We start from the raw sequence: 12814 nt of genomic DNA on the forward strand, positions 1-12814 counted from the left end.
ATAGTAATCTCTACCATCTGACTCAATTACCTGATCTTTCTCTTGCCAACTTTCTTCTATCTGCCTTCTGTCTTCCAGGGATTTTTTTCTAAATTTCTTCTTCATCTCAGCTTCTTTATTCTCTTTCCTATTATTGCGGCGGGGTTCTGTTATTTTCTTTCTTTGTTGTTTCTCCTGGGAGACAGAAGGAAAAGGAATACACTGAGTATTCCTTGATGTGGATGCTCCTCATCCCAAGTTTAGCTTAAAAGTGATTATGTTTCTTTCTTTAAAAAAAAAAAAAAAGTTCTTGCTCTGTGTTCAGCACCAGGGGAATTGTGGCATTCCTGCCTCTTTAGAGTGAGAATCTGAAGTGGGGATGTGGGTAAACAAATAGCTGTATATGCTCTGAGAGGGGTATGAGTGAGTGCCACTGGGATTAAGTGTTTTCCTTGGGTAAGTCAAGTGGCTGCAAAAGTGGAAATGGAATAAGAACACCTAAATTTATTACTGTGAGTACTCAAAACTTCTTTGGCTTCTTCACTGCCTGAACTTTCCTCCAGCCACTGTAAAACATGTGCCATTGTGCCCCAGCTTTTTGAACAGCTATTCTTCCAGAACAATGAGCTCTCAGTTCTGGCATGTATCACTTCTCTTGCCTGAGCTCCCATCATGTGCTAGCCTCCCAGAGCTGGGTTAATAGCTAGACCTCGTTCCTCCCAGAGCTTATAAAGTGTGGGGGCCCGTTTCATTCTTGAAGTGTAAAATTGATTGTTTCATTCTGGCTCTTGTTCTGCTACACCTCTTTAGTTCATTTGGTCTTGAACCTTCAACCGTCAGAATTGTTAACACTGACCTAATCAGGGAGAATTTCAGATCCAAAACTTGTGCTAAGAATTTGGATATAGCTAGGAGATCCAGGGAGCAGGTGAAGCTAAGCAGCTAACTAGAGTCCCCTGACCAGCCATAAGTCAACTGAGGACTTTCAGCTTCTGTCTCATGAGTTTAATACTAGGACCTCTGTTTCTGGAACTATTGAGAAATGATGGGATTCCTCTGGTGGTGCTGTCTTCTCATTTCCATCCCATTATTTCTTCCCTGAAATAATTTTCTTTGTTGCTCCTTTCAGTGTAGCAAAACAAGCTTCATCAGTAGGTCAATCACTAGAAATAGTTCGCACACAGAATAGTCAGCAGGACTTAATTGTTAAAACTTTAATTATGAACATCAGTCCACAGATGATCTTTCCCCCAAAGTTTAAGCTCTTAATATCAGCTGGAACTTTTGGTTTTTTGAGATAGGATCTTACTATGTAGTTCAGGCTGGCCGTGAACTCACTGTCTACCCCATGCTGGCCTCCACTTCATGACATTTCTCTTGCCTCAGCCTCCTAAGTGCTGGGATTATAGACATGTGCCACCACACCCAGCTCCAGCTGGAAATTTTCAACCTAACAAATATCTCAGGTGATTACAAGTAATCCTCAAGTAACAGTCAACAAAGACCGACACACATGGAGCATTTAGTGTAATCAGATGATTATTTCCTTTGTTGATCTTGAGTGAAGATGGTCATTAATAGTAAAGTAACATGGATAGTTGGACTAGGAAGGCTGTGCAGTCAGACTGACTTGGGTTTAAAACCTGTCTTAGTTGCAAGCTGTGTGAGTTTGTCAAGTGAAGGAACCTCTGACCTGTGTTTACTCAACTAAGAATAGAATACTCAGTATGACACATGGTAGGTGATCAGTAGATATTTATACATCTCCTTCATGCTCTGACATAACTGTAAAATAATAAAACGTTTAGCTTAGATGATCTATAAGGTATTTCCAGCTCTAATAATTCTTGGTTCTCTGATTTTAGTTGCATAAAATTAATGTGTATTTTAAAGATAACCGTATAACTGCAAAGTGCTTGGTTGTCATGAATTCTTACAAAATGAGCTTATAGTTTTCTTATCTAAGCTTGTTCTCTTATTTCAGTCATCCCAGACTCTCCTGGGACTTATGAAGCTGAGTCACCATCCCCGCCTCCTCCCATATCTCCACCTTCTGATCCAGTGCCAAAGACTGAGCCTGAACCCTCTTCCGTCAAGGTAAAACCTTACTGGGATGCTTCTCTTCCATGTGTCTGTGATTGCCTGAGTATCTACATTTACTTTGCTGAGTGGTGACTCATGTTGTAGACTTCACAAATCCCAGTAGATGGCTCTTGTCTCACTCTGCTTCCCTACAGGTTGACAAAGTAGGTATTGTATTCCTTCTTTTCTCACCTGAAGGAGTTTGCTGTAGGGTATAGTCTCAGGAAGGTTATGGAATTGGGTCTGAGAAATTGGTTTTCATGACCTTTAGCATCAGAGCTGCTGTGCTACTTTTGTTGAAATTGTGCAAAAAGAGGTCCTGCCTGCACCAGAGTAAAGGGTGAAAGACAGGAGGTACACACATGTACACACAAGTATGCACATGTTTGTCACTCTTCAGAAACTTCTAGAAAAGGGCTAAATGAGAAAAGCTAGCAATAAATGGGGAAATAGCACTTTTGATGCTCTTCAGTTGTGTCTTCTCTGCATCTATTAGTGTAGGTACCAAAGTATAGTCATACCTTGGTACTTGACGCATTTTGACCAGAAAATTTGTGATACTCATTATTTTTTTGGTACTTGACACACAAGCTAGAAATTGTTGGTGTAGATTGTCTCATGACTTAACTACCCTTCCCAGTCAAAACAATTTTTGGTACTTGTTGCTCCTCCTGGAACCAATTAAAAAAGAGTACCTTTGATCCCTGGTACCAGGGAGGAAAAAAAAAAAGAGTACCAAGGTGCCACTGTATGAAGAAAACACATACAAGTTTTCTTTTTCCTTTGTGACTGTTAGTTTTCCTTAAATCATTATGTTAAGACTCACTTAAATCTTGCATTGATCTTCTCATGATCAAAAAAGCCAACAGATAAAAGGAAAGTGGTATTAGTAATAACACATTTCCTACTAAACTGGATGGGTATAATGTTGAAATACCAAGGCTGAGCATAACAAGTGTCTGTGGGCAAGGGCATGTGCTGAGAAACCCCTGGTCTGGTTTAGGGGCCATCACTGGGGGCTCCCATCCCTGTCCTAGTCCTCCATTAAAGCCCTTACCTGGTATATTGTGGTCTGCTTTCCTTGTCTTTCCCCTCCACTAAGATCCTTATCCTATTTATCTTTTTAATCATAGTACCTACACTACCCAGGAAAAACTTGTTTACAGAAAGAATACATTACTTTCCTCTGTGTGCTATATCCATCTTATAAATAGGAAAACACCAAGTGCACACATACAGTGAGCATAACTTTTCTGTGTGTAGGATTGGTCCCCTTTATGTGAAGAATTCCTGAAGCTTTTGCTATTTTTGTCTATAGCTTCATTGGTCAACTTAACATTGTATCTTCTGATCTTCCTCTGATCTTTTAGAACTCAAGTGGAGAAAACAAAAGAAAACGAAAGCGTGTACTGAAATCTAAAACCTTTGTGGATATAGAAGGCTGCATAGGTAAGACAAATTTTTGAGTCCAAATCCAGAGGTAGAATTATTAACAGAGAGGCACTGTAATCCCCTATAGAGAAGTCCGTCTCAGACTTGAATGTGCAGGTGACTCACCCCTAAGTGGTGCTGATACTGCTTGTCTGTGGCCCATGCTTTGAGCAACAGAATATGCAGAAGGCTGTAGCTGACCTCAGAACATCTGGGTCCTTGTTTGTTCCATATATCATAAAAAATAAGCCTGATGATCTTGGGTAATAGTCATGTCGTCTCTAGTGGGAGTTTCGTAATCTGTGGAGAGATGGAGGGAACATATCTATTTTCCCTAAATGTGGGGTTCTTACGAAGGTTCAGGTGAAGTAGTTCTCTTAAAACACTTTCAGGATGGAAAACAGTACAGAGTTAAGATGTTATCCTAGACATTTAGGAACATTTTAGGATGATTGTTTTATAAATTTGAACAGTGAGAAAGGAGCTCCTACAAATGATAAGACTCTGAAGAGATAATCAGCAGTCTTTGGTGTTTAGTCCCTTTGTTCTAAGAAGGGTATGACTCATTCAGCTTGCTTCCTTTATGTCTTCTCTTTGTAAGCCATGTTAGGTAAAAGCATGTACTGGTTATAAAGCCCCAGATGGGAATTAGAATTCAGGCCTTGAGTAATTGGCTGATTCTTCTGTCTTAAAAAGATTGATTAGATCTGAAGAATCAACTTTTCCTAGACAGCATGGTTATTAAATCTTAAGGATATTCTGTCAGTCAAATGGCTTGTCCCCTTATTCCTCACCTCCATTCCTGTAAAGAAGCCTCTGGCATTTTGATTGTAGCACCTGATTGGGGGATAAGATTCCTTACACGTCTTTTCATGCCAAATTTCTTGTGAGCCTAAGAATTCTGGACTTTGGGTGGTTTTTTGTTTTGATTTTGGGGGCAGGGGTTGTGATGGCCTTTTTTGTTTTGGTTTTTTTAAGCTTTTAGTATTCTAATGTAGGTTTTTTTGGGAGGGTGAGATTTTGAGACAGAGCCTCACTCTGTAGTTCAGGTTGGCCTCGAACTCAAGGTGATCCTCCTGCCTCAGCCTTCCAAGAGCTGGGATTACGGGCGTGCAACGCTACACCAAGCTAATGTAGCATTTTCAAGGCAATGGTTTCTTTGCTTCTGGTAGTCATGTATGTATTTACTGTTGACTTTCTTCTTTTACCCCTGTTAATTGGAAAGGATGAAACATCAGTGCCAGTTTTTTCCTTCTCCTTCTACCCCCAAAGAAAAGAGTGAGAGTTTATTGAGAGTTTATTAGGAATTTGTGCCTAATTACTTATTGTTTTATTTAAAACAGTATTCCAGCTTTAGCCAGGTGTGGGACGTGGACTTTGCTCTCTTGCTTCCAGGCAGGACTATTAAGAGCCTTGGACAAAACAATGAAAACTGTGCTCACATAGCACTTTTTGTCAGGTTCTTAGTCCAAGCTTGGCTCTAATGAACCTTGGCTCTGGTTACCAACAAAGGAGCTGTGCTCTCCTCTGCTCAGAGTGTTCCAAATGTCCCAGCACTGGGGCTTGCCCTGTCCTGTGCTGTATCACATTTGTTCTTCGGGTTTAAAAAGCTAATCTTCCCTTTTCTGTGAGTTTGTAGCAGGGACTGGGGAGTTGGGCTCCCAAGATAAGTTGGGGTGAACTTCTGGACATGAGGTAGATTTCTACAAGCAAAGCAGTTGAATGGGAAAGAAAATTGATGTTACCTGTGGAAACCAGGTCTTTAATGATGGTAGCCAAGAAAACTGGCAAGTTCAACTAAAATAAAGGCCCTATATTTTTAATTTGAAATCCCCTTTGTCCTGTAGTTTGAGATAGCTACAGCATTTTACCTAAAAATAATCCTCTTAGCTTTTAAGGTGCACTGAGTGCGCTGATTGAGAAGTTGTGTTGGTGCTGCCCTAACTGGTTTTTAACACCCTGGAGCAATGTATTACACAAAATTGGCAATGAGACAGCCAGTGGTTTCATTAAGAAATAATGAGCTAATTGATGCTGAAGTGTAATATAAACATGCTTCCATTTGAATACAGAATATGACTTATTAAGTAGGAATGGGTTATACCAGCTAATAGTAAGTTGTTTCATTTTTATTGATGGCTCTTCAGACTTTTCTAATTTAAGATACTGAATAAAAGCTCATAATTTTTACATTGGAATCAATTTTATATTAAGTATAAAAAGTGGGCACTGACCTTTTTTACACACAGCTCTAATAGCCAAAATGTGCAGAGGAGATGAGCCTGTGCTCTGTCTTCCATGTCCCCATCATCCCTCTTTTGTGGTTGAAGCTATAGCAACAGCAAGCCTCCCTCTCCCAACAATACACAGGGATTCTCAGTGCTTTATTCTGTATCTGTAAGTTACTGTGTCAGTTTCATATTGTGTGCTTCTCCCTCCCCAACATCTCTGTTTTTGGAAAGAAAAAAATTAACAGTCATTAATGTTTGAGGTTCCTTTCCTTCCACTGGCATCAGATTTTCCCCATAATGAGATAACATGGTGACTTTAAAGTTAGGAGCAATTTACTAAAAGGGAGTAGGGTGACCAGATCCAAAATAACCATCCACATAGCTGCACTCTGATATCAGAGTGTGGACAGTGTATAGGACACAGCTGCTAGTTGGGAGTCACTCTGTAAGACAACAAAGGGAGAATTCTCCCTACCAGGTTTATATCAGTGTGCTAAAGTAGTAATAATAATAATAGTAATAATAATTCAATAGTTCAGTCACAACTGACTTTCAAACTTCCACGTCCAAGACAACTCAAATGCAACAGTTAACAATGTAGAGCTTTCCAGGAAGTGAAAATTGAGGCTGTGGCATTCTTCTTATTTCTGAGTCTCAAAAATAGCAAGAAGAACCAGTATCATAAAGGAAATAGTCCTAATCTACAAGCTTCCCTGAAAAACCTGTACATTTTTTGAGCCACAAAAAGAGAGCAATCAAAATTGTCTCTGGCCATGGACTGGACCCTCTTGAGGAACATCTCCATTGGAGATTAAAGTTTCTCCAACAGGATCTCATCTTTGCTAACTGTGCTTTATTTGATGATCTTGCTGAAATTGAAGTTTTGGTTTAGTAATTCATGGGTAAGATTCTGCATTTCTTTTTTTTTTTTTGGTACTGGGGATTGAACTCAGGTCCTTGCGCTTGCGCGGTAGGCGGCGAAACCACTGAGCTAAATCCCCGGCCTCAAAATTCTGCATTTCTAATAAGCTCCCAGGAGATTCTAACATGTCTGGTTTAGGGAGGATGGTTTGTTTTTGGGGGGGGGTTGGTACCAGGGATCGAACTCGGGTCCTTGTGCTTGCGCAGCAGGCGGTGAAACCGCTGAGCTAAATCCCCGGCCCTCGGGAGGTTGGTTTGAGAAAAAAGACCTTCAAAAACACTTCATAGGTCAAAATTGTATGAATTCAGGGTTTCTAAACTCCAGTTAATTTAACACTGGCAAGTCTATTCCCTCTTATATTGAAAAAAATGAAGGAAAAAATTACACATGGACAATGATGTGCTCTTTTGGCTTCCTTATTGTGTGGAAACTGAAGCCTTTTGAAGAGGATACCTTCACTGACTAGTGGGTCTTTCTCATTTCTGAATTCTTTGATCAGAACTGAAATAAATTTGGGGGGGGGAGGTTCTGATAGAATCAAGGAAAAAGCCACGGTTGCAAAATTAGTTACAGCGTTTAAAACTGAAAGGAAGGAAGCCAATTTGTCAAAATAAAAATATTTTATCACTTATTCATTTGTGATAAGAGCATCAGTGTCATGTGGGAAGATATTTAAAAAAATAACTTCTCTGGTCCCACCCTAGACCTACTAAATCTGAAACTTTGGAAATAAAATCCAGTAATCTGTGTTTTAACAAGCATTCCACTGGAAGAAAGATAGCCTCTTTAATAAATGGTGCTGGAAAAATTGGGTTTCAACTTGCCAAAGATTAAAACTAGACCTATATCTCTCACCATGCACTAAACTAAAATGGAAATGGATTAAGGATCTAAATATTAAAATAGAAACGCTGAATCACTTGGAAGAAAGGTTAGGTAGAACTCTTGAAGACATTGGTGTAGGAAAAGATTTTATGAATAAAACTTCAGTTGCCCGTGACCTAGCACAAACAATCAACAAGTGGGATCTCTTCTTATTAAAAAGCTTCTACACAGCAAGAGAAACCACCAACAGTGTGAAGAGACAACCCACAATGTGGGAAAATATTTTCACCTGCTGTTCCTCTGACAAAGGTCTGCTATCTCGAATCTATAAAGAGCTTTAAAAAATCAGACCTCCCAATTTTAAAGACCCAATCTGAAAACGGACATCTGAAATGAACAGACATTTCTCAGACAAAGAAGTAGAAATAGCAAATAAACATATGAAGAAGTGTTCAGCATCACTGGTCATTCGAGAGATGCAAATGAAAACAATGCTGAGATTCTACCTCACTCCAGAAAGAATGGCTGCTATCATGAAATCAACCAATAACAAATGCTGGTGGGGCTGTGGGGAAAGAGGAACCTTGCTCCACTGCTGGTGGGAGTGTAGACTGATGCAACCACTGTGGAAATCAGTATGGAGATACCTCAAAGAACTAGGACTGGAAGTCCCATTTGACCCAGCTATTCCCCTGCTGGTTATCCTCCCCAAAGGATTAAAAGAATCATACCACAGTGATATATGTGCACCAATGTTCATAGCAGCACAATTTGTAATAGCTAAAACCTGGAAGCAGCCCAAATGCCCATCAACTGGAGACTGGATAAAGAAAATACGGAGTTTTTAAAATAAAATGGAATACTACTCAGCCATAAAAAATGAGAAATTAGAGACATTTATAGCTAAATGGATCACATTGAGGTGATACTCTTAAGTGAAATAAACAGGACACACATGTGTAAATACCAAATAGTTTCTCTGGTGTGAGAAACTGAAAGTGTAAATAAGGACTAAATGGTATAATAGATAATGTGAAATAGGAAGAAAAGGGGCAAAGGAGAAGGGGAAGTGGGAGGGGTAGGGGAAAGGAAAGAAGGAAATGGAATATGAGAAAATGAAAAAATGGAAACAAAATCTTTGTAAGTAGGGAGGGATGGAGGGGTTGAAGGGATTGCAGGGGAATGGGGAAAAATAAGAATCAAGAGAGACTATGTAAAGGTGCAAATTTCCAAAGATGAATGTCATTATATTGTATACCTAAATTATACCAATAAAATAAAATTAAAAAAAAAATAAAAATAAAATGTTAAAAAAAAACCCCAAGCATTCCAGTGATTAATGCATGTTAAAGTTAGGAGAGTCTCTTAAATTGCAGACTAGGTATTAGAAAACAGATATATTTAATTCTCAAGCTTATGCCTCTAGAACAGTTTGACTAATGTGTTAGAATTATCAGTAATTAAGAGTGTGAAACTATCGTTGTTCTTTTATGGGAAAAAACCTTTCTCTTTCATTCTTTGAGCAGTAACTATGCAGAGTAGATTAATGTTTGCAATTAAGAAAAGATGTTTTCCTTCATTGTTACTTTATCACTTGCTGCAGCTGGGCAAGCTGAGAAGGAATTTAGATGACACTGCTGCTGCAGCTCACTAAAGATGGCCTTGTGCTGTGACTTGTGGGTGTGTGTAATCCAGCAGTACTGAGAGACCCTCCATAGCTCTGTGTCATGGTTGGAAACCACTGTTTCTGCCTGGGCCCTTTGGAGACTGCACATAAGGACTGCTCATTGTTAATTTTTTTCCAAATTTCCCTTTGGAAAGGGTTTGGATAGTTTTAATGACAGAGGAAAGGCAATTGATGGCTTTAGCTATTAGGGAATAAGAAAACTGGTAACTTCGTTTCTCACTTTATCAAATCCTAATTATTGATAATTTTTTCTAATATATTAGTCAAATTTTCAAAAGGCATAGGCTTTAGAATTAAATATATTTGTGTTTTAATATGTAGTCTGCCATGTATATACTCTCAAACTTTAGCATGGAACAGAATCACCTGGAGCGCTTGTTAAAACATTGCTGGATTCTGTTTCCATAGCTCAGATTCAGATAGTTTCCTCAAAACTACCAAGTGTGTGGAGCTGGGGATTTAGCTCAGCAGCACAGCACCTGCCTGGCAAGCACGAGGCCCTGAGTTCATCCCCGGTACCCAAAAAACCCAAACAACAACAAAGAAAAGGTACCAAGTGCATCATCTATGTGGGAATTATCTTTATGATGTAGACTACTACTAAATCTTGGGATAATTAGTAATCATTCAGAACTAACAACTGGAAGTTGGTGTGATATGTTCAACTCCCTGTACTTAAGATGTGCAGAGAGTAGGTGACATCAGATAGTGCTAGCCAAGGGGATCCATGGCAGTGAGTCTTTCCAGGCAACGTGGCGCTCTGGTAGGCCAAAGATTTAAGATCAGGAAAACCGGCAGTGGCGGTCCGCAAGCACCATGAGTCATGGAGATAAGACTCAGAAGCTAGTCAAAGTGTGGTGTTATAAGTAGGTGTTTGAGATACAGGCAGTCCAGATATAGAGTTCAGAAAGCTAGCTAGCGTAAACCAGGACCCAAATAAAGGATTTGAGCAATTAATGAAAATGAAAAAAGCTCATTTAATGCCATGACATAGCAATGAGGGAGGAAGAATTAATTCTCAGCCCTACCTAGAGGCTGTGAGAGGTCAGAATCCCACATACTTTCTACCCAAGACTAGATGTGATCTCCACTAGGAAAAAAGATGCAGTGTCAAGTGAACAGATACCTTATTCTCCTGATAAACCCATTCATGTCCCCTTTCTTTCTTATATTCTAGTGACTGAAAAATTCTACGAGAGTGAATCTTGCACAGACAGTGAAGAGGAGTTTAAGACAAAGACATCCTCTGGACACAGATCCCCTGCCATGACTGTGAAAAAAGAGCCCAAAGAGGAACGAAAGAGTCTCAAGAAAGGGGCTGCTGCTCTGGGCAAAGCCAACAGACAAGTGTCCATTACTGGCTTCTTCCAGAGGAAATAAACTGCCACCTCTGGTAGGTCAGAGACTTAGAGTGGTCAAAGGAAAGGCCAAGAAGTATAGACTCTCACTTACTGTGTAAGCCCGTCTGTCATCTAGCTAATTGCCTCAACTGCATCAAGAAACTGTTCTATCCTGTGAAGTTTATACTACTACAGTTTTTACTCTAAGTCACCTGGAAACAGAAGGCAAAAGAATATTTAAAAAGCTGTTACCTTCTTAATGACATTTTAAAAGCACAAACTTAGAAGAATTCACTACAGAATTAAATTTGAACAAGTTCAGAATTACCCGCTGTGCCCTACTTACCCTTTGCCTTGACCCTCTTACCGTAGCTCAGGAAGATTCTGTCAGGTTCCTCTGTGTTCTGTGAACTTATATGGATGTTTTTATCCCTGAATTCTACTGGATATGTTTGCTGTCCCCAACCTCCTTTCCCTACTGTGATACTTCTGTCCCTTAGTCCCATAAAGCTGTTTTTTGTAAATCTTTTAAATCTTGGTTGAACTAAAAGGTAAAACAAAAATCTTCACATAATCCTCTTTCTCCATTATAGAATACACCGACACCTGGCTGGAGACCAGGACATGGCTTATGTTTTGCCCCTTTCACAAAATCTCTAGAACTTTGCTTGCTATTAGTAGTTAGGGACAACCTCAGGCAAAGCACAAATAGAAATTTAATGATGTATCCAGCTTCACCAGAAATTACTTAGAGTCAGCATGGATGATAGAGGAGCTGTCATGTTGCTGACAGGAGGAGTTATATACTATGGCATTGTGGTTTCCTGCTGCCCTACTGTCAGTACCCGAGAGTGAAAGCTGTACAGTGAGATAAAGATTAAAAAGTGTTTCTACAAGGCTGGGGATTTAGCTCAGTGGCACTGCGCCTGCCTCACAAGTCCAAGGTCCTGAGTTCAATCCCTGGTACGAAAAACAAAAAAGTGTTTCTACATGCATTGTACAACATTATAGAGAATTTCTCCCTCTCAAGGAAATGAGATGTTCAGAAACAGCAGTTTCTAAGGAAGGTAATTAATGAAGAACTTGGGGCACATATTTATACACAGATGTTGCTCCTTTGTATTTTCAACTCCTCATCTGCCTAACAGTACAAGTATCCCAAGAAGAAATGGAGAGGCTGAGTGATTAGTAGGTCGAAACAGTACGTACATTTTCCTTAGTACATACTTGTGGAAAATCATTTATTCTGATAACTTTCAAGCAACTCCCATTACGGCTGAACAGGCAGATCAGTGCGTGGAGGTGGTGTGGCAGTGAGCTTGCACAGTGAGCTCTGGGGAAGGGAACACAGGCTCAACTGCTGACGTAACTCACCCATAGCAGATAAAGGATGTCTGACCCACTTCTTCCGCCTCAGCCTGGTGTATGTCATAAGTGATGCAGTCGGGTGTCTACTGTTGAAGGTTAGGACTGTAACTGACTTTGGGATTCAAACAAGCTTCTTTAGCAACCGAGTATGGACTTCATTAAAAGACCAGAGGCTTGGTCCTGGCATTATGTCTAGGATTGAGAAGGCAGAGGTTTTGTGTAGCAAGCTGAGTAAAGGTTGACATACTCCAAAACCCTTTCTATTTAAAATGAAAAAAGAGTGGAAAGCCTGGACTTAAAGCTTGACAAAAAACTTCTGGAGAAGAATCCTTTTTAAATGGTTATTTTTGTCATTGCCTCTAGACATTTTTTTCTAAATAGGAATGGAAAATTAAAAAGCAACAATCCAGTCTTTTTTTAAAAAAATTATTATGCTAGGATCGCTAATAAAACTGAATTTGAATTGGAAAAATCTGGTGCGAGTTGGAATTCCAACTCTGAAGGGAAAATGCAAGTCCTGTGATCTCTGCCATCATGCTTCCTAACTCTGAGCTGTCTATGAGGCTTAGTGAGTATTGAGTGGTGACTTTTTTTTTATACAGGACTGTACCATGTTATCCACATGACTTAAATAAATTTGAGTTGTTTTAAAGTGATGCTTCAAACCGAATGTCTGATGAGTCTTATTTGACAGGCCAGCAGCAGTGTGTGCAATCATCTCAATTCTGAACGGGAACAAGGCTGCTTTTCAGTTTATATTGCTAGAACTGCATACCCATAGTCTGCGATGGACAAGATATTTGCTGCCTTCATTTTTTTCAGTCCTATGGGAAATCTTAGTTCCAGCCAACCTCGTTTTTTAGTTCATTTAAAAGAAAATCTAGTCCTGATCTTGCACATTGTATTAGTTTAGCTTCATCACTTGCTAGCTTTGTGACCTTAGGAAATT

At 39.6% G+C, this 12814-nt stretch overlaps 1 protein-coding gene across 5 annotated transcripts in view; it reads left to right on the forward strand.

Annotated features, from left to right (window-relative positions):
* Positions 1-12530, forward strand: part of Pold3 (DNA polymerase delta 3, accessory subunit) — a 47646-nt gene extending 35116 nt beyond the window's left edge. For 3 of the 5 annotated variants that reach the window (XM_004863238.4, XM_087211329.1, XM_004863240.4), the window contains exons 10-12: positions 1964-2076; positions 3432-3510; positions 10335-12530. In XM_004863238.4, coding sequence (XP_004863295.1) covers positions 1964-2076; positions 3432-3510; positions 10335-10537 — 395 coding nt within the window. In that variant the 3' untranslated portion in view covers positions 10538-12530. Of the gene's footprint in view, positions 1-1963; positions 2077-3431; positions 3511-9565; positions 10299-10334 lie in introns of those variants that run through there. The other 2 variants (XM_021243183.2, XM_087211330.1) reach the window with 2 other exon arrangements.
* Positions 12531-12814: the final 284 nt, after the last annotated feature.

This window comes from Heterocephalus glaber, unplaced genomic scaffold (assembly GCF_053883595.1).
Source record: "Heterocephalus glaber isolate CG9 unplaced genomic scaffold, H.glaber_assembly_v1.0 deba00001428, whole genome shotgun sequence".
Classification (NCBI taxonomy): domain Eukaryota; kingdom Metazoa; phylum Chordata; class Mammalia; order Rodentia; family Bathyergidae; genus Heterocephalus; species Heterocephalus glaber.